At 40.1% G+C, this 21483-nt stretch overlaps 1 protein-coding gene across 1 annotated transcript in view; it reads left to right on the top strand.

Moving 5' to 3' along the window:
• Window positions 1-21483, top strand: part of man2a1 (mannosidase, alpha, class 2A, member 1) — a 246509-nt gene that overhangs the window by 181054 nt on the left and 43972 nt on the right. The window contains exons 17-18 of the mRNA XM_043710422.2: window positions 7423-7556; window positions 12289-12430. Coding sequence (XP_043566357.2) covers window positions 7423-7556; window positions 12289-12430 — 276 coding nt within the window. The remainder of the gene's footprint in view (window positions 1-7422; window positions 7557-12288; window positions 12431-21483) is intronic.

The following is a 21483-nucleotide window of genomic DNA, read 5'->3' as shown; positions in this document are numbered from 1 at the left end:
CTGGACTCTTATTATCTCGATTTTGAAGGCTTCCCACCTGACAAAAGTCCCTTTACCTGCAAACATCCGCCCAAAGGAGAAAGTGAGCTCTGCAGATGTTGGAGATCAGAGTCGAGAGTGTGTTGTTGGAAAAGCAAGTGGATCAGGCAGCATCCGAAGAACATGAAAATCGATGTTTTGAGCTGGAGCCCTTCATCAGGAAGGGCTCCGGCCCGAAACGTCAATTTTCCTGCTCCTCGAATGCTGCCTGACCTGCTGTGCTTTTCCAGCAGCACACTCTCAACATCCGCCCCCATTCAACTTTTGAAAGTTTTTGCCTCATACAATCAAAATTAGCCTTCCTCCAATTTAGAACTTTAACTTTTAGATCTGGTCTATCCTTTTCCATCACTATTTTAAATCTAATAGAGTTATGGTCCCTGGTCCCAAAGTGCTCCCCCACTGACACCTCTTGTTTCCCAAGGGTAGATCACATTTTGCACCTCTAGTAGGTACATCCACATACTGATTCAGAAAGTTTTGCACATATGACAAATTTCTCTCCATCCAAGCCTTTAACACAATGGCAGTCCCAGTCTATGTTTGGAAAATTAAAATCCCGTAGCATACCTACCCCATTATTCTTACAGATCACTGCGATTTCCTTACAAATTTGTTTCTCAATTTCTCTCTGGCTATTGGATGGGTCTATAGTATAATCCTAATGAGGTGATCATCCTTTCTTATTTCTCAGCTCTACCAGATAACTTCCTTGGATGTATTCCCAGGGATATCCTCCCTAAGTACACTCTTAATGTTAGTCCCTAATCAAAAACGCCACTCCATCCCCCCTTCTATCCTTCCCATAGCATCTATACCCTAGAACATTCAGCTGCCAGTCCTGCCCATTCCTGAGCGCAGTCTCTGTACTCACTATGGTATCCCAGTCCCATTTTCCCAACCATGCCCTGAGTTCATCTGCCTTACCTGTTGGGCTTCTTGCATTGAAGTAGATGCAGTTTATCAGTCCTAGCTCATTCTCTGCTTTGTTCCTGTTTGCTCTGACTGTTTGAGACACTCCTTTTCCCAACTGGACCAGTCTCAGACAGATCTCTTTTCTCACCATTTCCACAGGTGTTCCCCGTTCCCCATCCCCCATCCCCCATCCACCAACCCCCTCACACACCTCCACAGTTTAAATCCTCCTGAACAGCTGTAACAAATTCCCCCCCCCCCCCCCCCCCCCCCCCCCCCCCCCCAACCCCTATATTAGTCCCCTTCCAAATCAGGTGCAATCTGTTCTTATGCTGGTCACTTCTACCTCAGAAGAGATTCCAATGATCCAAAAATGTGAATTCTTCTCCCCTGCAACAACTCTTCAGCCACTCATTCATCTGCTCTATCCTCCTATTCCTACTCTCGCTAGCTCATGCTAGTTCAGATATTACTACCCTCAAAGGACCTCCTTTTTAAATTCCTGCCTAATTTCCTATATCCTCTCCTCAGAATCTTGACCTTTTCTCTTCCTATGTCGTTAGTTCCAATTTGTATAACAAACTCCTGCTGGACCATCTCACCTTTGAGAACATTCTGTACCAACTCCAATATTTCCTTGATCCTGGCACGAGTGAGGCATTGCACCATTCTGATGTCTCATTTTTCGAAGTTCCGTCCCTGGGTGGTCTCAAACCACTAATCACTCGGTAAACAGTCAAACGTACTAACTAATTGCACCTCAGAGACTGGCTTGTTAAATTGTTTGAAGAAAATGCTACAGGAAGGGTAGAAAGGTCAGAGAGGAGGGTGAGTGGTGTTTTTGATAAGGGATAGCATTACAGCTATACTGAGAGAGGATATTCCCAGAAATTCATCTAGGGAAGTTATTTGAGTGGAACTGAGAAATAAGAAAGGAATGATCACCTCATTGGGATTGTATTATAGACCCCTAATAGTCAGAGGGAAATTGAAAAATAAATTTGTAAGGAGATCTCAGTTATCTGTAAGAATAATAGGGTGGTTATCGTAGGGAATTTTAACTTTTCAAACATAGACTGGGAATGGCATAGTATTAAGGGTTTAGATAGAGAGGAATTTGTTAAGTGTGTACAAGAAAATTTTCTGATTCAGTATGTGGATGTACCTACTAGAGAAGGTGCAAAACTTGACCTACTCTTGGGAAATAAGGCAGGACAGGTGACTGAGGTGTCAGTGGGGGGACGTTTTCGGGCCAGTGACCATGATTGTATTAGTTCTAAAATAGTTATGAAAAAGGATAGACCAGATCTAAAAGTTGAAGTTCTAAATTGGAGAAAAGCCAATTTTAATGGTATCAGGCAAGAACTTTCAAAAGCTGATTGGGGGCAGATGTTCGCAGGTAAAGGGACGGCTGGAAAATGGGAAACCTTCAGAAATGAGATAACAAAAGTCCAGAGAAAGCATATTCCTGTTAGGTAAAAGGAAAGGCTGGTTGGTGTAGGGAATGCTGGATGACTAAAGAAATTGAGGGTTTTATTAAGGAAAAGAAGGAAGCATATGTCAGGTATAGACAGGATAGATCGAATGAATCCTTAGAAGAGTGTAAAGACAGTAGGAGTATACTTAAGAGGGAAATCAGGAGGGCAAAAATGAGACATGAGATAGCTTTGGCAAATAGAGTAAAGGAGAATCCAAAGGGTCTTTACAAATACGTTAAGGAAAAAGGGCAACTAGGGAGAGAAAAAGGCCCCTCAAAGATCAGCATGGCGGCCTTTGTGTGGAGCCACTAGAGATGGGGGAGATACCAAAAGAGTATTTTACATCAGTGTTTACTGTGGAAAAGTACATGGAAGATGTAGGGAAATAGATGGTGACATCTTGAAAAATGTCCAAATTACAGAGGAGGAAGTGCTGGATGTCTTGAAACGCATAAAAGTGGATAAATCCCCAGGACCTGATTAGGTGTACCCCAAAACTATATGAGAAGCTAGGGAAGTGATTGGTAGGCCTCTTGCTGAGATACGTGTATCATCGATAGTCACAGGTGAGGTGTCAGAAGACTGGAGGTTGGCTAACTTGGTTTAAGAAAGGTGGTAAGGTCAAGCCAGGGAACTATAGACCAGTGAGCCTGATGTCAGTGGTGGGCAAGTAGTTGGAAGGAATCCTGAGGGACAGGATATATATGTATTTGGAAAGGCAAGGACTGATTAAGGATAGTCAACATGGAAATCATGTCTCACAAATTTGATGGAGTTTTTTGAGGAAGTAACAGAGAGGATTAATGAGGGCAGAGCAGTAGGTGTGATCTATATGGACTTCAGTAAAGCATTCGACAAGGTTCCCCATGGGAGACTGGTTAGCAAAGTTAGATCTCGTGAAATACAGAGAGAACCAGCCATTTGGATACAGAACTGGCTCAAAGGTAGAAGACAGAAGGTGGTGATGGAGGGTTATTTTTCAGGCTGAAGGTCTGTGACCAGTGGAGTGCCACAAGGATCGGTGCTGGGTCCACTACTTTTCATCATATTTATAGAAATGATTTGGATGTGAGCATAAGAGATATAGTTGGTAAGTTTACAGATGACACCACGTGGACAGTGAAGAAGGGTATCTCAGATTACAACGGGATCGGGATCGTGATCAGATGGGTCAATGGGCTGAGAAGTGGCAGATGGAGTTTAATTTAGGTAAATGTGAGGTGCTGCAGTTTGGGAAAGCAAATCTTAGCAGTACTTATACACTTAATGGTAAGGTCCTAGGGAGTGTTGCTGAACACAGAGACCTTGGAGTCGCAGGTCCTTAGGATAGTGAAGAAAGCGTTTAGTACGCTTTCCTTTATTGGTCAGCGTATTGAGTACAGGAGTTGGGAGGTCATGTTGAGTTGTACCGGACATTGGTTAGGCCACAGTTGGAATATTGCGTGCAATTCTGGTCTCCTTCCTGTTGGAAAGATGTTGTGAAACTTGAAAGGGTTCAGAAAAGACTTAAAAGATGTTGCCAGGGTTGGAAGGTTAGAGCTATAGGGAGAGATTAAATAGGCTACGACTGTTTTCCCTGGAGCGTCAGAGGATGAGGGCTGACCTTCCAGAGGTTTATAAAATCATGATGGGCATGCATTGCATAATTAGACAAAGTCTTTTCCCTGGGGTGGGGGAGTCCAGAACTAGAGGGCATAGGTTTAGGGTGAGAGGGTTAAGATATAAAAGGGATCTAAGGGCAACCTTTTCATGCAGAGAGTGGAATGTGTATGGGTTGAACTGCCAGAGGAAGTGGTGGAGACTTGTATAATTGCAACATTTAAAAGGCATCTGGATTGTCATGTGAAAAAGAAGGGTTTGGAGGGATATGGGGCAGGTGCTGGCAGGTGGGACGAGATTAGATTGGGATATCTGGTCAGCATGGTCAAGTTGAATCGAAGGGTCAGTTTCCATGCTGCACATCTCTATTACTCTATGTTCACCTTGTGTTTCAGAATGGTTGACAGACTTGATGGTGAATCCCCCATTCCTTTGCAATGTCCACCTTTAGCTTCATGTCATGATTTTGAATCCACTTCGCCCTCTCTCTGTTTGACCACACTTAACTTTCTCATATAGTGACTTTGTACATCCTTTCATAAGGATGCTCACAATTGATGGCTTACCCAGCAGTGGCTTGGCACCTTTATGCCACTTAGCTCTGCTGTGATTGGGCAACTTGCTCATGTGAGATTTTCAGAGGTATAGCTAATGTAAAGCATTTTTGGCTTATTGAAGACGTCATTTTATTTCTGTTCTGCCAATATGAATAGTTGAAAATATCATAACCGGAGTTTCATGTCATCTGAATTTGACTGCTTGCGATCTCATTGTACATAGGTACAATTGAGATGTAGTGGTAGTAAATAGTTGGTAAGATATAATTAGACTTGTTCATCCAAATATCTAGTTTCAGTGTCCGATATGGTCAGAGATTCAATCCAGGAGCCATTCCAGTGCAGAGTATAAGTTGAGGCTGTTATAACATTTGTTGTATGAAATTATAAGTTTGAAGAGCATTAGAAAATTGACTAAAAGGCATCCGATATCATGGAGATACATTTAAACTGGGTTACATTAATGAAATGTAGTGCCAAGCAGTGATCATCTTAAGCAAAACTTACCACAAGATTGTGGAACTAGAGATGATAGAAAATGTCACCTATCACTTACATCACAAGAACAAATTTTATAAATAACTTTGATGTCCAATCGTTTCTATTTTTGTCTTTATATTGGAAATATGTTTGAGATTGCTTTGAAATTTCTTTTAATATTGTCTTCCTTTTGGCCTTCATTGTTTTCTTTCTCTTGATTGCCTGAATTCTGTTTTCCGAAGAAACATTATTGGACTCGAAAGATTAACTCTATTCCTCACTTCACAGATTCTGTTGAGCCTGTTGAATTTCTCCAACACTGTTTTTATTACGGGTCTCCAGTATCGATAGTACTTTGCAAACACAAGGGTATTGGTGTTTGGAACTCTCTCCCCCAAAAATGCAGTGGATGCTGGATCAGTTGTTAATTTTAAATTAAAGTTTGATTAATTGAAATGGGCCAAAGACAAGTATCTAGATTTAGATCACAAAGCAGTCACGATCTCATTGAATGGCAGATCAGGGCGGCATGGTGGTTCAGTGGTTAGCAGTGCTGCCTCACAGCGCCAGGGTCCCAGGTTCGATTCCAGCCTTGGGCGACTGTCTGTGTGCACATTCTCCCCGTGTCTGCATGGGCTTCCTCTGTGTACTCCGGTTTCCTCCCACATTCCAAAGATGTGCAGGTCAGGTGAATTGGTCATGCTAAATTGTCCATGGTTGTTAGGTGCATTAGTCATAGAGGGTTGGGTTACTCTCCTGAGGGTCAGTGTGGACTTGTTGGGCTGAAGGGCCTGTTTCCACATTATAGGGAATTAATCTAACAAGCTTGAGGAACTGAATGGTCGACCCCTGTTCCTTTGTTCCTAGTAGGTACAGGTCACTTCAGTTATCCAGGAAAAAAAGGCAGAGGGATAAGATTTAACAGTAAACAAAAATTAGATATCCAAACATTCTGCTGTATATTGTTTTATATCTCATCACATCCATGGCTGTGTATACATCTGTCAATAAGATAGCTCCACTGTTGTAACTGCAATCAAAATAATACATCCAAATAGCTTTAATCACCAAAGAATTATTCATTTATGGGATGTGGACATCATAGTCAAGGCCAGCACGTATTGTCCATCACTAATTGCCATTGAGAAGATGATTGTGAGCAACCTTCTTGATGTAGGTACACTTAAAGTGCTTTTAGTTACAATGTTTTCACCTAGCAACAATGAAAAAATAATGATATATTCCAAGTCTGGATGATTTGTAACTTATGGCAGCAAGCTTGGCAATGGTGGTGTTCTTGTTTTTTATTTATTTACAGTCACATGTATCTTGCTACAAAGATACAGTGAAAAGTGCATTATAGTATCACCACTCTCCTTCACCATCTTAAAACATAGAAAAATAAACCAAAACATAGAATATAATGGTAGAAAAATGTAGCAATGAAGGAAAAGTGTCCAACTTTACAGTCCTCCTTGGTAAATGCTCTGTCATGGACCATGGGCCGAGTGGCCAGGCATGTGTCTCCTTTGCTGCACCACTGCTGCTGGAATGAAAGTCGCTACTCTTCAGACACCCTCACTACTATGCGTCCTCGCTGGGTCTTGTCAGTGCAAATCCCACCATTGTTGCTGGGTATCTCACTGGCCCAAACTCAACTCCACTGCTGCCATGAGCCAGCTTTGGGTCCACTCGGCAATGCAGCCACTGCTGGTACTCATGCTGAGCCCAAATTCACCTCCGCTGCCTCCTTAATTTGCATTGGATGCAGATGCCATCGGGAATCCAAACTCACTTCCACCACAGCAGCCACATTTACCTGTGGCCCTTGTTCTTCTATGTGTTTGAGGTCCTAAGTTTGGAACATGCTGTTGAAGAAACACTATAGATGATATATAATGTTATAAATGGTATGTATAAATTACAGGTAATTGAGGAAATAAAGGTCAGGAATGTGAAGAAAGAATATGAGAGTGGAGCTAAGAGAACAGTTCAAAAAAACTGATGACCAAAATGGCTTCAATTTGTATTTGTATGATACTATAACTTAAAAGAGCTTTCATATTTGGTTAGTTTGTTCTTGGGCAATCTTGAAACTGAAACCTACTTTGTATGCAAGTTTATAGTACTTGGAAAAATTGTGCACAACAAGTGAAAACAAACAGTGTGTTTTCTTATTAATTGTTAAAAGTAACATTTTTCACATCTGAAGCAATACAGAGCAATGTTATATGTAAGATGTCATTTACTAAATGATTTGGTGTTTGATGTGGAGCAACTCTGGAGAACAACAATGTCAAATCACTGCTATAGTTTTTGTAAATATGTGTATTCACTTTTTTTCTCTGATACAGGAGTTGATGGGCTGTCATTGGAAATCTCTAATATTGTCGATATTAGGAGGGAAATAAATCAAGAAATTGTCATGAGGCTGACCACAGATGTCAAAAGCAACAATCAATTCTACACTGATCTGAATGATTTCCAGGTACTTGCACCATTTGAAATATATGCAAATAGCTTTAAAAACAAGCAACAGTAATGGTTAATCTTAAATGTTACTTAACATTCATAGCTCACTTTCAAGACAGTCATGGTATTTTGATATGGTGGAATCTCATGGCAGTCGTAATCTAAATGTTCGCAGCATTCACTCGTTTTGCCTATAATTAGGATGCTGGTGGAGTTTTTGTTATAATTTAATTGAATTGAGTATGTGTATTACCTATGTCAGTTAAGAGATTTCTGGTTGTAATATTATAGATTACTGCATAGGTGCTTGTCATGAGTATTATTGTTACAGTTTTGTGAATTTTAACAATACCCCCACATGCAGCAGTGATAATAAGGGAATAGCAAACTCATTCTTTTTCTTCATCACATAGTAAACATGTTATACACTGATATTATAATCAGTTGGCTATATATGCTTAACTTCGAAATTTGGAAAATCTGATGAGCAGTTTCAGAGAAGCTGATAGAACTACAAATAAGTTGACAACGCTAAAAGTAATATGCAATTGAATAAACAGCCTGAAATATCGATGCATGGTGAATGTGATAGTTTTAATGTGACTGACTTGAACATTTTCATTACATTGAATAATGGGATAACTATTGTTGACAAGACATATGAAAAACATGCAGTGAGAATATAGTGGGTCAGAATCAGAGCCCGAGATTTCCAGGACACAGGAGCAAGAAGTTCATCTCATTATGTCTAATTTGGATCTTTGAAAGAGATAGTTGATTCTAAAGAAGTCATATTGGACTCAAAATGTTAACTATCCATACATGCAACAAGACCTGCTGAGTTTCTTCAGCATTTTGTAACTTTGTTTTTATTTTGGACCTCCAGCATCTGCAGTACTTTGCTTTTGTATGTGAATATGTTGTCCTTTCAGATAAACAATTTTCACTGTTGTGTCTTTTGCTATTTGAATTTTCACCACCGTTCATTGTCCAATTTCACTACTGAGATATTAAGGCAAGAATGAAGCTAAGCTATGCAAATTTTATCTGACTTGATGTTCTTCGAAAGTAGTACAATTATACAGAAGCAAATTTGTACTTTTAACCTATAAGCTTTAAAAAAGATAACCAGCCTTAAAACAGCTACTTAATTATTTTAAACATTTTGTCAACTAAAAAGTGATTGAGTAAATTAATTGGTCAATCTTATATTTCTTGCTGGTTCCTAATTATGTAATGAACCATAATTATTAAAGGACCTTCAAATTTGCACCTTGTTAGTACAAAATGGCTTTTTTCAAACAAGTAAATAATTACCTCAGTTCCTTGTGAACTTTAGCAAAATATGTTTTTACAAAAAGCTTCTAAGAATACCTAATTAATTAAATTTTAAACTAAAATCTAAACTCAGAATTACTCACACCAGGAGTGCACTACTTTTGCCAAAAATGTTTAGTTTGCTACTTTCTGGAGTATATTCAGGTTATATTATGATTCTCTTTCACAACGATGCCATCCATGATGAAATTCAAAGGTAAGTTCTTTAGGAATCTACTTTTAGATCCATTTAACGAGAAGCTAGATAAACGACTCAAGGAAAAAACATAGAAGAATGTGCTGAAATTATTCAAGGATTTGTTCATGAGGCACAGATATCACAGTGCTTATGTGTTTATCCATAATCCTCTGGAGAAAGTGGTCATGGAGAGCTACCTCTTGAACTGTTGCAGTCCTTGGGATTCAAGGACATAACAGTGCTGTTAGGAAAGGTGGCGTGGGCAAGTTGAATGTAAACTGTTTTCATAATGTAAACTTCTATGACTCTAAGTGTAAGTTTATCCACTTTGGTAGGAGGAATGAAGACGCAGAGTATTTCTTGAATAGTGAGAGATTGGAAAGTGGTAACGTCTAAAAGGATCTGAATGTCTTTGTTCATAAATCACTGAAAACTAGTACACAGATGTAGCAAGCATTTTGGAAGTCAAAGAATATGTTAGTCATCGTTGAGTATAGGAGTGAAGAAGTGCTGCCACACTTGTATAGCACAATTGTGAAATTGCACCTGGATTATTATTATGTGCAATTCTGCCCCCTCGCCTAAGGAAGTACAATGGAGGTACACTGGATTGATTCTTAGATTGGTGGGACTGTCCTATGAGGGAGATTCAGGAGATTGCCCTGTATTCTCTGGAATTTAGAATAATGAAAGGTGGTTTCACAGAAATTTGGAAATTTCTTAAAGGAATAGATAGAGTACATTCTGGTTTGATTTGTTTAACATTCTCTGGATAACTATCCAGGTGTGTACTGGAACTGTCCCAAGTTTCTGAATCTAGCTCAGAGTTGGTGACATTGACGCAGGATCTCCAAGAGCAGAGGAAAGGTCAACTGGAAATTTAAAGTCCGGGCAATTCCCACATAGGTTGGTGCACCAGGATTTTCATACATCTTCAGTAATATGTATGGTCTATAACAATATAAAGATCTTTTAATAGGTTTTCAACCCAAAATATTATGACCCAAAAATTTCAGTGAAGTAATAGCTGTCAACATTTGAATTAGATTGGTTACGCGGAAGGGAGTCAAGAAGACGTGGGAACAGGAAGAGTATATATAAAGTTGCTTGTTTATATAAATGATTTGGAGATGCCGGTGTTGGACTGGGGTGTACAAAGTTAAAAATCACACAACACCAGGTTATAGTCCAACAGGTTTAATTAAACCTGTTGGACTATAATCTGGTGTGTGATTTTAAACTTAGTTTGTACTTTCATTTACCTTTTATGTAAGCAGAGTTAATACCCTAGTTGTAGCAGATAAAGATGTGTAATGAAGTGGGACGCTGATTAGTGGCCTTGACATATTCCTGTTTTACAACAAGCCACCACACACTGCAGCACAGACGAACTTCGGAAAACAGAGGAGAACCACCTATAAAACGTATTCAAGAAGAACGGATACTCAAAAAATGCAGTGCGCAGATTCCTCAAGAACAAACCAAAACCAGCAGACCAAACACAGCCAGAAACCCTAACCACCTTACCATACATCAAAGAAGTTTCAGGAATGACAGCCAGACTACTAAGACCCTTCGGAATCCTAGTAGCACACAAACCCACCAACACTCTCAAACAAAAATGAACAAACTTAAAAGACCCAGTACAACCCATGGACAAAACCAATGTCATCTACAAAATTCCATGCAAGGACTGCCACAAACACTACGTAGGACAAACAGGAAGAAAGTTAGCCACCAGGATACACTAACACCAGCTAGCCACAAAAAGACTCGACCCTCTCTCCCTTGTAGCCCTACACATGGATGAAAAAAAACATCATTTCAACTGGGACAACACATCTATCCTGGGACAGGCTAAGCAAAGACATGCCAGAGAATTCCTAGAGGCCTGGCACTCCAACCACAATGCCATAAACAAACATTTAGATCTAGATGCCATCTATCAACCCCTCAGGAAGTGACATCACCACAAACCCCAGGAACCCCATCCAGGAGGAAGATATAAATAGAAAACAGGAGACAACAGCTTCGCTTCACTTGGAGGTTGCCATTGATGATGTTACCTAGCCAGGTAATGAAATATCTGGATATCAGCGAGCAAACCTACACCCTAAAGATGAATTTTACAAGCTTCTACAAAATTACCAGTTACCTAACTTCAAAGTGTTCTTAGATGCCAAATTTATTTGTATCCTTGAGTTCTAAGATAATAATTGGTAAATATACATTTGTAAGTTGAATGGAATAATGTTCAGTGTTTCAGAGCTTGCTCTCCAAAATTCTAGATTTCTATTTACAAAATGTGGAATTTAACTTAACACTATAAATCAATGGCCGTTGCAGAACATCTCTGTTTACAAAAAAGAATGAGCAGTGTGACAGGCAAATGCCAGTTTATTAGAAATCTTGCATCAAGTATGTGCCCAATACACGCATTCTGTAGGTTTTTTTTTCCTTTTTCAATTACACCTGTTACTTAAATGTCATATCAAGGCAAATTTGCTGGGGTAGTCCAATCCTTCATCCCTAATGGATGTCTTTTTCTAAGTGATTAACTCCAAAATCTTAACTTGTCAGTTCCTATTCCTACTTTCCCAATTGTTGCAACAAATTATGGAGAAGCAAATTAAAGTTAACTCAAGGTAATTGACCGCTCTAAGCTGGACACAGATATAGTGAAGAGGAAATGATAGTCATTACAATCAGACTAATTTGCACATTCTGTCTCCCACACTTAATCAACTCATTGGAAATAATTTTAAAATTGCTCAGTTTAATTCCTACCCTGTACTGCTATTTTAACTTAGCTTCTATTTGTATTTTGTGTCAAATCTCAATTAAACTTACAGCAGAAGAAATCACAAGGAAATTCAAAGCGAAAGTATCCCTTATTGATTTGGGAGAATCAGCAGACTATCTTCCTATAAAGGATATACTGTTCTTGTTTCTAAAGAATCATCAGAACCTTATTTTTGTTTCAGCTGGAACAGGAACTAAATTTTCACTTTGAGAAAGTTGTCACTGATGTAAACATTCAGTCCCTAAATTTCAGTTTTCACTTGAGCACAGTTTTCACTGTTGCTATGATAGCTACAAACTTTTGTCCTTGAATTTTTTTCTGCAAAACAATCTCTTCAGGCACTTATTTCTAATAAATTATTCATTTAAAGTATGAAGTGATTTTTTCAAAAAGTACTTAATACTAACTGAGTTCACCTTATGATTCCAGATCCAGCCAAGACAGACGTTAAGCAAATTGCCCCTTCAAGCTAATTTTTATCCTCTGACGACAACAGCATATATTCAAGACAATGATGTTCGCTTGACCTTGCACTCAGCTCAGTCTTTGGGAGTTGCAAGTCTAAAGAGTGGTATGTTTATTTATAATTCTTTCCTCATCATTCCAAAATGACTCACATCACATAGCTGCACTGAATTTCATCTGCCACTTATACCCCTTTCCAACAGTCTACCTAAGTGCTGTTAACTTCATATCTCTCCTCCTACAGTTTAGGATATTTTCACGTTTTATGTCATTGGGAGTTTTTTTTTAAATCTCTGCTCTGTTTATTTTGTAAGGGAGAACAAGAAAATGATCAGAATATTTCAGTGGAAAGAAGTAACAGAAAGCTGCAACATAAAGGGACTTGGGGGGGGGGGGGTACTTACGCATGAAGCACAGATAGCTAACACACAGTGCAACAAGTCATCAGGAAGGCTAGTGGAATGTTTGCAAGGGGTTTGCAATATAAAAGTAGGGAAGTTCCACTCTGACTGTGCAAGGTGCTGATGTGTCCACATCTGGAGTACTGTGAGCAGTTTTGGTCCTCTTATTTAAGGAAAGCTGCCATTTCATTGGACATGGTTCAGAGGTTCACTAGGATGATCCTGGTAGGAACAAAGGCCTAAACAGGTTGAACTCAACTCACTGGAATTTAGGAGAATGAGAGGTGATCTACTTGAAACATAAAAGATTTCTAAGGGACTTGATAGGGTTGATGCTGAGAGTTTCATGTGGCAACTCATGGAAGGGTCCAGGACCAGAGGGCAAAGTCTCAGACTAAAGGGACACCAATTTAAGACTGTTGTGAGGAGGAATTTCTTCTCTCAGAGAATTGAGTATTTGGAATTCCTTGCCACAGAGAGCAATGAGAAGCGACGTCCTTCTGTATATTTAAGACTGAGAGTGTAGCGAAATCAAGGGTTATGAGGAAAATGCAGGAAAGTGATATGGGGAATGGCTGATAAGGGATGATCCTATTGATTGGTTGAGCAGCGCAATGGACTGATTAGCTTACTCTTGTTCTTATGGTATGTACCCAAGACTAAGTCACTAATACATATCAAGAAACTTAAGTTTCAATGCCAATCCCTGGAGATTCTGACTATAAACACTTGACCTGACATAAAATGGAGCATTACCCCTTTTTATCACTGATGACTCGGCCAACTTTGTATCCTTACAGTTATTGTTCTTTTTGTTCTATGGGCTCTAATTTTGCTGACAAGCTTGTTACATGGTACTTTTGACAGAAGTGTTTCGTAAGTCCATCAACTGGATTAACCTCTGCAGCCCTCCCAGTTATCCTATCAGAAAACTCGAGCAGATCCGTTAAACAAGATTTGCCCTTGACAGATCTGCACAGGTTTTCCTTCATTAGTCCAAATCTGTCTGCATAACAGTTTATTTTGTCTCATGGAGTATTTCTGAAAGTTTTCGTATTGCCTATGTTCAATTAATTGACTTGTAGGTGATGGAATTATTCTTGCACCTTCTGACCAAGGTTGGAATCCATCAAATCCCATCTCTCTTACACCTGTTTGCACCCCCCTCCCCCCGCCCCGCAAAAGGATTCTGCAGATATGGGGCAGGTCCTCTGGATTCAGGGTCTTTCTACCATTTTCAATGTGCCCCAGACCCTTGCTTCCCGGGATGGGGGGGGTTGTGATGCAAGCAAATGAGTTCAAGTGGAAACCAAGTTGATCGGGTTGTGAGGGGTGGTAAAGAGGAATCTAAGACTACCAAAAAGATGTCATGAGAATAAAATGGTTGTCAAAATAAAAGGCAATGAAAAATCTACTATGCATGTAAATAGCGAATGGATACTACAAGGTAGAGGGTGTCCTATTAGGAAAAAGAATGTGATGCATATTTAGAGCTGCAAGTCAGGACTAGAATGGTTAGTGAGTTTTTTACATTGTTGTTTACTAATTAAGATGTACTGTACATCCACTATCACCAATATTTTATCAAGGAACAATGTGAAGATTGAGGAGGAGGAGGTAGTGAAAAGGCTGACTATGCATAGAGTAGTTAAATCACCTGGTCTTTGTGAAGAAATAAAAGAGAGTGCTGATGCAAAGAATGCACTGGATGCTATCTGTTTGGATTTTAAGAAAAAATTTCACAAAGTAGCTCATAAAAGGCAGGAACCATGGCTTCGTGAATAGAAAAGCCAGTGAGCAATTGAAAAATAAATTAGAAAGGAGGGCATCATGACAAATGATTCTTTTTTTTTGTCTAGCTGATGTACGGTAGACACCGGCACTTCCCAAGTCAGTGTTAGGAGTACTGCTGTTTATGCTATTTCTGAATTACTTGGATGCTCATGGGTGTGCAGGAACACAGAGACCTAGGAGATTATGTGTATTGATCTTTGAAGGTGGCAGAACATATTGGGAGAGCGGTTGGCAAAGCAAATGAAATATTGGGCTTCATAAATAGAGTACAAGATCAGGGAAGTTATGTTCAACCTAAATTAAACTCTAGTTAGGGCCCAAATATCATATTGTGCCCAACTTTGGTTACTACATTTTAGGAAAGATGCAAAGGCCATTGTGAAGTTTCACAGGACATGTACCAGAATGGTTTTAGGGATGGATGTTTTTGTTACAAGGTTAGATTAGAAATGGTGGGGGTGTTCTCCTTGGAGTAAAAGAGATTGATTGAGCGTTTGTTAGAGATGTTCAAGGTTATGAAAAGATAAGGTGGAAATGTTAACTATTGTTTGGATTTTTAAATAATTCATTCAGGGTATTGGGGTACACTGGCTGGGCCAGCATTTATTGTCCATGCTAATTGCCTTTGAGAAGTTAGAAGTAAGTTGCCACTTAATGTAGATACACCCATAGTACTGATAGGGACAGAAGTCCATGATTTTGATTTTGCAACACTGAAGGTATTATGTGTCCACGTCAGGATCGTATGTGGCTTAGAGGGAACTAGCAGGTAGTGATGTTCCTATATATCTGTTACCCTTGCCGTTCTAGAAGGGAATGGTTGTAGGTTTGGAAGAGGTCTGTCGAGGTTGATTGTTAAACATATTCAAGGATGAGATAGCATCAAGTCATAGAGACCTACAGAACAGAAACAATGGCCTTTCAGCCCATCATGCCTGCACTAGTCAAAACAGCAATTAACTATTCTGATTCCATTTACTAGCACTTGTCCCATGGCCTTGTATGCCTTGACATTGCAAGTGCACATCTAAATACTTATTAAATGTTATGAGGGTTTCTGTCTCTACCATCCTTGCAGGCACCTCTGGCTAAAAGATTTTTCTTCACATCCCCTCTAAACCTTCAGCGCCTTCCTTAAATTTATGCCCCCTGGTCATTTATTTCTTCATCAAGGGGAAACATTCTTTCTTGTCAACCATATCTATACCCCTCTTAATTTTATATATCTCAATCATGCCATCTCTCAATCGCTTCTGCTATAAGGAAAACAACAAAGTCTGTGCAATCTCTCTTCACAACTAAAACTGTCCAGCCCGGGCACCATGCTGGTAAATCTCCTTTGCACCCTCTCAAGGGCTATCACATCTCTCCTATAATGTGGATTTCAGAATTGCCAGCAGTATTCCAGCTATGGCCTAACCAACATTTTATATTTACCTTTATTAGTCGAGGCATATAGTTTATAATGTGCCACCTTAACCATTTTATCCATCTGTCCTGATACCTTAAGGAGTCAGTGTACATGCACATCATGGTCTCTATGATCTTTGGTGCCTACCAGGATTCAACCATTCATCATGTATTCCCTTATCTTGTTTGTCCTGTTCACTTCACATTTACCTGAATTGAATTCTAATTGCCATTGCTTAGCCCATCTGACCAGCTCATCTGTCTTTTCCTGTAGTCTAAAGTAATCCTCATTATTTACCACTCCAAAATTTTAAATTGTCTTACTGATCAACTCTCCGATAAATTACAAACAGCAATGGTCCCAACACTGACTTCTGTGTGACCCCACTGAGCACAGACTTCCAGTCAGAAAAGCACCCCTCAACTATCACCCTACACTTCCTACTACTCAACCATTTGTGAATCCAATTAGCCAAATCTAGTTGGATCCCATGGGCTTTCACGTTTGCTATCAGTCTCCCATGCACATCTTATCAGAAGTCTTGCTGAAGTCCATGTAGACTACATCAAAAGCAATTACCTCATCTACACATCTGGTCACCAATTTGAAACGTTCAATCATGTTGGTTAGACATGACCTACCCTTAACAAAACCCATGCTGCCAGTTCTTATTTAATCTCTGCCTCTCCAAGTGCAAATTAATTCTACCCCTCAAAATTGCTTCCGTGTTTCTCTACCACTGAGGGTAGACTGACCAGTAGTTTCCTGGTTTATCCCTTGCTTCCTTTGAATAGTAGTGCCACATTGATTGCCCTCCAGTCCTCTGGCATCTCTCCTGTAACCTGAGAAAATGAAAATTTTTGCAAGCATCACTGCTATTTACTCCCTTGTTTTACTCAACAACCTAGGATACATTTCATCTGGCTGTGAAGCGTTATCAACTTTTAAGCCTATCAGACCTCATCTCTGTCCATGTTAGTTTCTTTTGTCACATCACAGATCTCTTCATGATTTCTATACCCATATCTTTAATCTCACTAGTGAGTATGTAACCCAAAATATTCATTTAGAATCCTTCACACATCCTCTGGCTCCATGTACAAATTACCATTGTGATCCTTAATGTGCCCTACTTTTTGCCTCATTTTCCTTTTTCCCTTAATGTACCTGTAAAATTATTTAGGATTTTTCTTTTTTATAACCTGCCAGTATCCTTTCTTATTTACTTTTAGCTTTCCTAATCTCCCTTTTAAATTACCTCCTGCACATGCTATACTTCTCCAGGCCTTTTGTTGTTTTAAGCCCTTGGTATCTGCCATAAGCCTCCCTTTTTCTCTTAATCCAATACTATTTCTCCTTTGATATCTTGGATGAGTGGGATTTGATTGCTCCACTCTTTTTCTTTATTGGAATATGTTTGCCCTGTACACGCTGTTAGACCTGCTTGAATGCATCCCAGTGTTCTGAGACAGTTTTTCTGCTCCCACTGTGGCTGAGAGTCCAGAGACAGTAGGTCCCTGTTAGGACGAAAGACAAGGCTGGCAGGTGTAGGGAATGCTGGATGACTAGAGATATTGAGGTTTTGGTCAAGAAAAAGAAGGAAGCATATGGCAGGTATAGCCAGAAGAGATCGAGTGTATCCTTAGAAGAGTATAAAGGCTGTAGGAATATAGACCTAAGAGGGAAATCAGGAGGGCAAAAGGGGGACATGAGATAGCCTTGGCAAATAGGGTTAAGGAGAATCCAAAGGGATAGTTACTCTTATAAAAATGTACAAGGGAGAGAATAGGGCCTGTAGAAAATCTGCAAGGCCACCTATGTGTGGAACTGCAGGACATGAGGGAGATACTCAACAAGTATTTTGCACCAGTGTTTACTGTGGAGAAGGATATGTAGGATATAGAACATGAGAAAATAAATAGCAACTCTTGAAAAATGTCCATATTACAGAAGGGGAAATGCTAGACGTCCTAAAATGCATAAAGGTGGATAAATACCCAGGACTTGATCAAGTGTACCTTAGAACTCTATGGGAATCTAGGGAAGTGATTGCTAGGCCCCTTGCTGAGATTTTGTATCATCGATAGCCACAGGTGAGGTTCCGGAAGACTGGACGTTGGCTAACGTGATGCCACTATTTAGGAAAGGTGGTACTGGAAAGCCAGGGAACTAAAGACCAGTGAGCCTGACATTGGCAAGTTGTTGGAGGGAATCCCGAGGGACAGGATTTACATGTATTTGGAAGGGCAGGTACTGATTAGGGATAGTCAACATGGCTTTTGCATGGGAAATAGTGTCTCATTAACTTGAGTTTTTTTGAAGAAGTAACGAAGAGGATTGATGAATGCAGATTAGTGGATATGATCTATATGGATCTCAGTGAGGCATTCCACAAGGTTCCTCATGGTAGCAAGGTTAGATTACATGGAATATAGGGAGAACTAGCCGTTTGGATACAGAACTGGCTAGAAGGTAGGATACAGAGGGTGGGTGGTGGAGGATTGCTTTTCAGACTGGAAGTCTGTGACCACAAGGATCGGTGCTGGGTCCAGAGCTTTTTGTCATTTATATAAATGATTTGGATGTGAACTTAGAAGGTATAGTTAATAATTTTGCAGATGACACCAAAATTGGAGGCGTAAAGGACAACAAAGAAGGTTACCTCAGAGTACAACAGGATCTTGATCTGATGGGCCAATAGGCTGAGGAATGACAGATGAAGTTTAATTTAGATAAATCTGAGGTGCTGTATTTTGGAAAGGCAAATCATGGCATGCCTTATACATTTAATAGTAAAGTCCTGGGGAGTGTTGCTGAACAAAAAGACCTCTGAGTGCATGTTCATAGTTCCTTGAAATTGGAGTCACAGGTAAATAGAATAGTGAAGTAGGCGTTTGTTATGCTTGCCTTTATTTGGCAGTGCATTGAGTATAGGAGTTGGGAGGTCATGGTGTGAATGTCCAGTGTATTGGTTAGGCCAGTTTTGGAATACTGTGTGCAATTCTGGTCTTCCTACTCAAGGAATATGTTTAAGAAAGGATTCAGAAAAGATTTACAAGAAGTTGCCAGGGTTGGAGGTTTTGAGCAATAGGTACAGACTGAATAGACTGGGGTTATTTTCCCTGGAGCATCAGAGGTTGAGGGATGACCTTATAGAGGTTTATAAAATCATGAGGGGCATGGATAGGGTAAATAAACAAGGTCTTTTCCCTGGGGTGGTGGAGTCCAAAACCAGAGGTCAGATTTAAGCTGAGAAGGAAAAGATTTAAAAAGGACCTAAGGGGCAACTTGTGCAAGCAGGGAATGGTCTATGTATGGAATGAGCTACCAGAGGAAGTGGTGGATGCTGATACAATTATAACATTTAAGAGGCATTTGGCTGGGTATATGAATAGGAAAGACTTGTGAGGGATATGGGCAAAATGCTAAATGGGACTAGTTCAATTTAGGATATGTGTTTGGCATGGATGAGTTGGACCGTAGAATCAGTTTCAGTGCTGTGCATCTCTATGACTCTAAATCATATCTGATCTTATTAAAATCAGCCAACTCTCAGTTGAGAGCTTTGATTTCCTTTTCCATAACAGTTTTGAATCTATTGGGATCACTGTCTGCAAAACAGCTCTCCCACTGATACTTGCCCAGCTTTGTTTCTTAAAATTAAGTGCAGGACCACCCCTGTCTTGTATGGCCTTCTATGTACTGGCTTAAAAAAAGCATTCCTGGATGCATTTTAAGAATTGAGCTCCCTCGAAGCCTTTAACATAATGACTACCACAGTTCAAGTTGGAGAAATTGAAGTCCCATCATATCACTACCGTACTGTTTTTACACTTCCCTGAAATCTGCTATTCTGTTTCTCTTAGACTGTTAGGTAACCTGTGGTATGTCCCCAGCAATGCTGTTAGGTAACCTGTGGTATGTCTCCAGCAATGTGATTGCTCCATTTTGATTTATAAGTTCTACCTTTATAGCTTCATTTGAGGGGTCTTCTAAAATGTCATGCCTCCTTATTGATGTAACTGATCCTGATTATAAGTTGCGATAGTTCCCTGTCATTTGCCAACTTCCCTGTTTCACCTTTAGACCCTGTAATCTGGAATATTGAGCCACCAATTCTGCCCCCCTCTTAACCATGTCTCAGTGACAGCAATGGTATCATAGCCCATGTTTTAATTTGTGCCCTTAATTCGTCTGCCTTGTTTGTCATATTTCTTGCATTAATGTAAATATCATCTGACTTTGTCATACCCCCTTATGCCTTAAGTGGTCTATAATGTCTTCCTGGCTGACTTGTTTTTACTTCTAGTCTTGGCAATTCATGTTCCCCTGTTGAGCATTGTCTGGAACCCACCCAGCTGCTAAGTTAGTTTAAACCCTCCCCAACAACACTGGCAAATCTACCCATAAGATTGCTGGTCCTATTCCAGTTCAGGTGCAACCCATCTGCCTTGTACAGGTCCAACCATCCAGAAAAACAGATCCGAAGTCCCAGAAATTTAAGCCCTGCCTTTCTGCACCATCTGTCTGACCATACATTCATCTGGATTAACCTCCTATTCTCACTTGCAGAAGGCACTGGAAGTAATTCAAGGATGACTATCTTTTGGATCATGTTCTTTAATCTACTTCCTAGCTCCCTAAATTCTGCTTTGAAGACCCTTTTCCTATCTATGTCATTGGTAACAATATGCCATGCTGTTTTCCCTCCTCTTCAGAATGCCATGCAGCCATCCAGTTACATCCTTGACCCTGGCAGTAGGAAAGCAGCATGCCATCCTGGAATTTCAGGCCACAGAAATTCCTGCTTTTCCCCTTATAATTGAATCCCCTACTACTGTAGTCCTGCCAGTCTCCAAGGGCTAAATGGCCTACATCTATGTGCATGTATGCCGATCACTTATGATAGTAGAATAGATAGCTCAAGTGATTAGGAAGACATATTAGCTGAGGTTTAGAGTTTAAAAGCAGGGAGATTCTGTTGGAACTAGACAAGACTTTGGTTAGGCCACAGCTAAATAGTGTGAAGTTCCAGAATCCATATTAGAGGAGCAATGTGATACCTGGAGAAGATGTAGAGGCTGGAGAATTTTTGTTATAATGGAAATTGGATAGACTGAGGTTATTTTCCTTGGAGCAGCGGAGACTGAGGAGGGGGGGAGACATGATTAAGATGTGTAAAATTATAAGGGGCGTAGACAGGGTTAAACAGGAGTGAACATTTCTGTGGTGGAGGGGTCAGTATCCAGAGGGAATACATAAGGGGCAGGATATTCGGGGAGATAGAACATAGAACAATACAGCACAGAACAGGCTCTTCGGCCCACGATGCTGTGCCAAACATTTGTCCTAGCTTAAGCACCCATCCATGTACCTATCCAATTGCCACTTAAAGTTCGCCAATGATTCTGACTCTGCCTCTCCCACAGGCAGTGCATTCCATGCCCCCACCACTCTCTGGGTAAAGAACCTACCCCTGACATCTCCCCTATACCTTCCACCCTTCACCTTAAATTTATGTCCCCTTGTAACACTCTGTTGTACCCGGGGAAA

This window comes from Chiloscyllium plagiosum, unplaced genomic scaffold (genome assembly GCF_037043375.1).
Source record: "Chiloscyllium plagiosum isolate Xiang-an unplaced genomic scaffold, Cpla_swu_hap1 HiC_scaffold_2, whole genome shotgun sequence".
Taxonomy (NCBI): domain Eukaryota; kingdom Metazoa; phylum Chordata; class Chondrichthyes; order Orectolobiformes; family Hemiscylliidae; genus Chiloscyllium; species Chiloscyllium plagiosum.
Note: the sequence above shows the minus strand (reverse complement) of the source record. Positions and strands in the feature narration are given on the sequence as shown.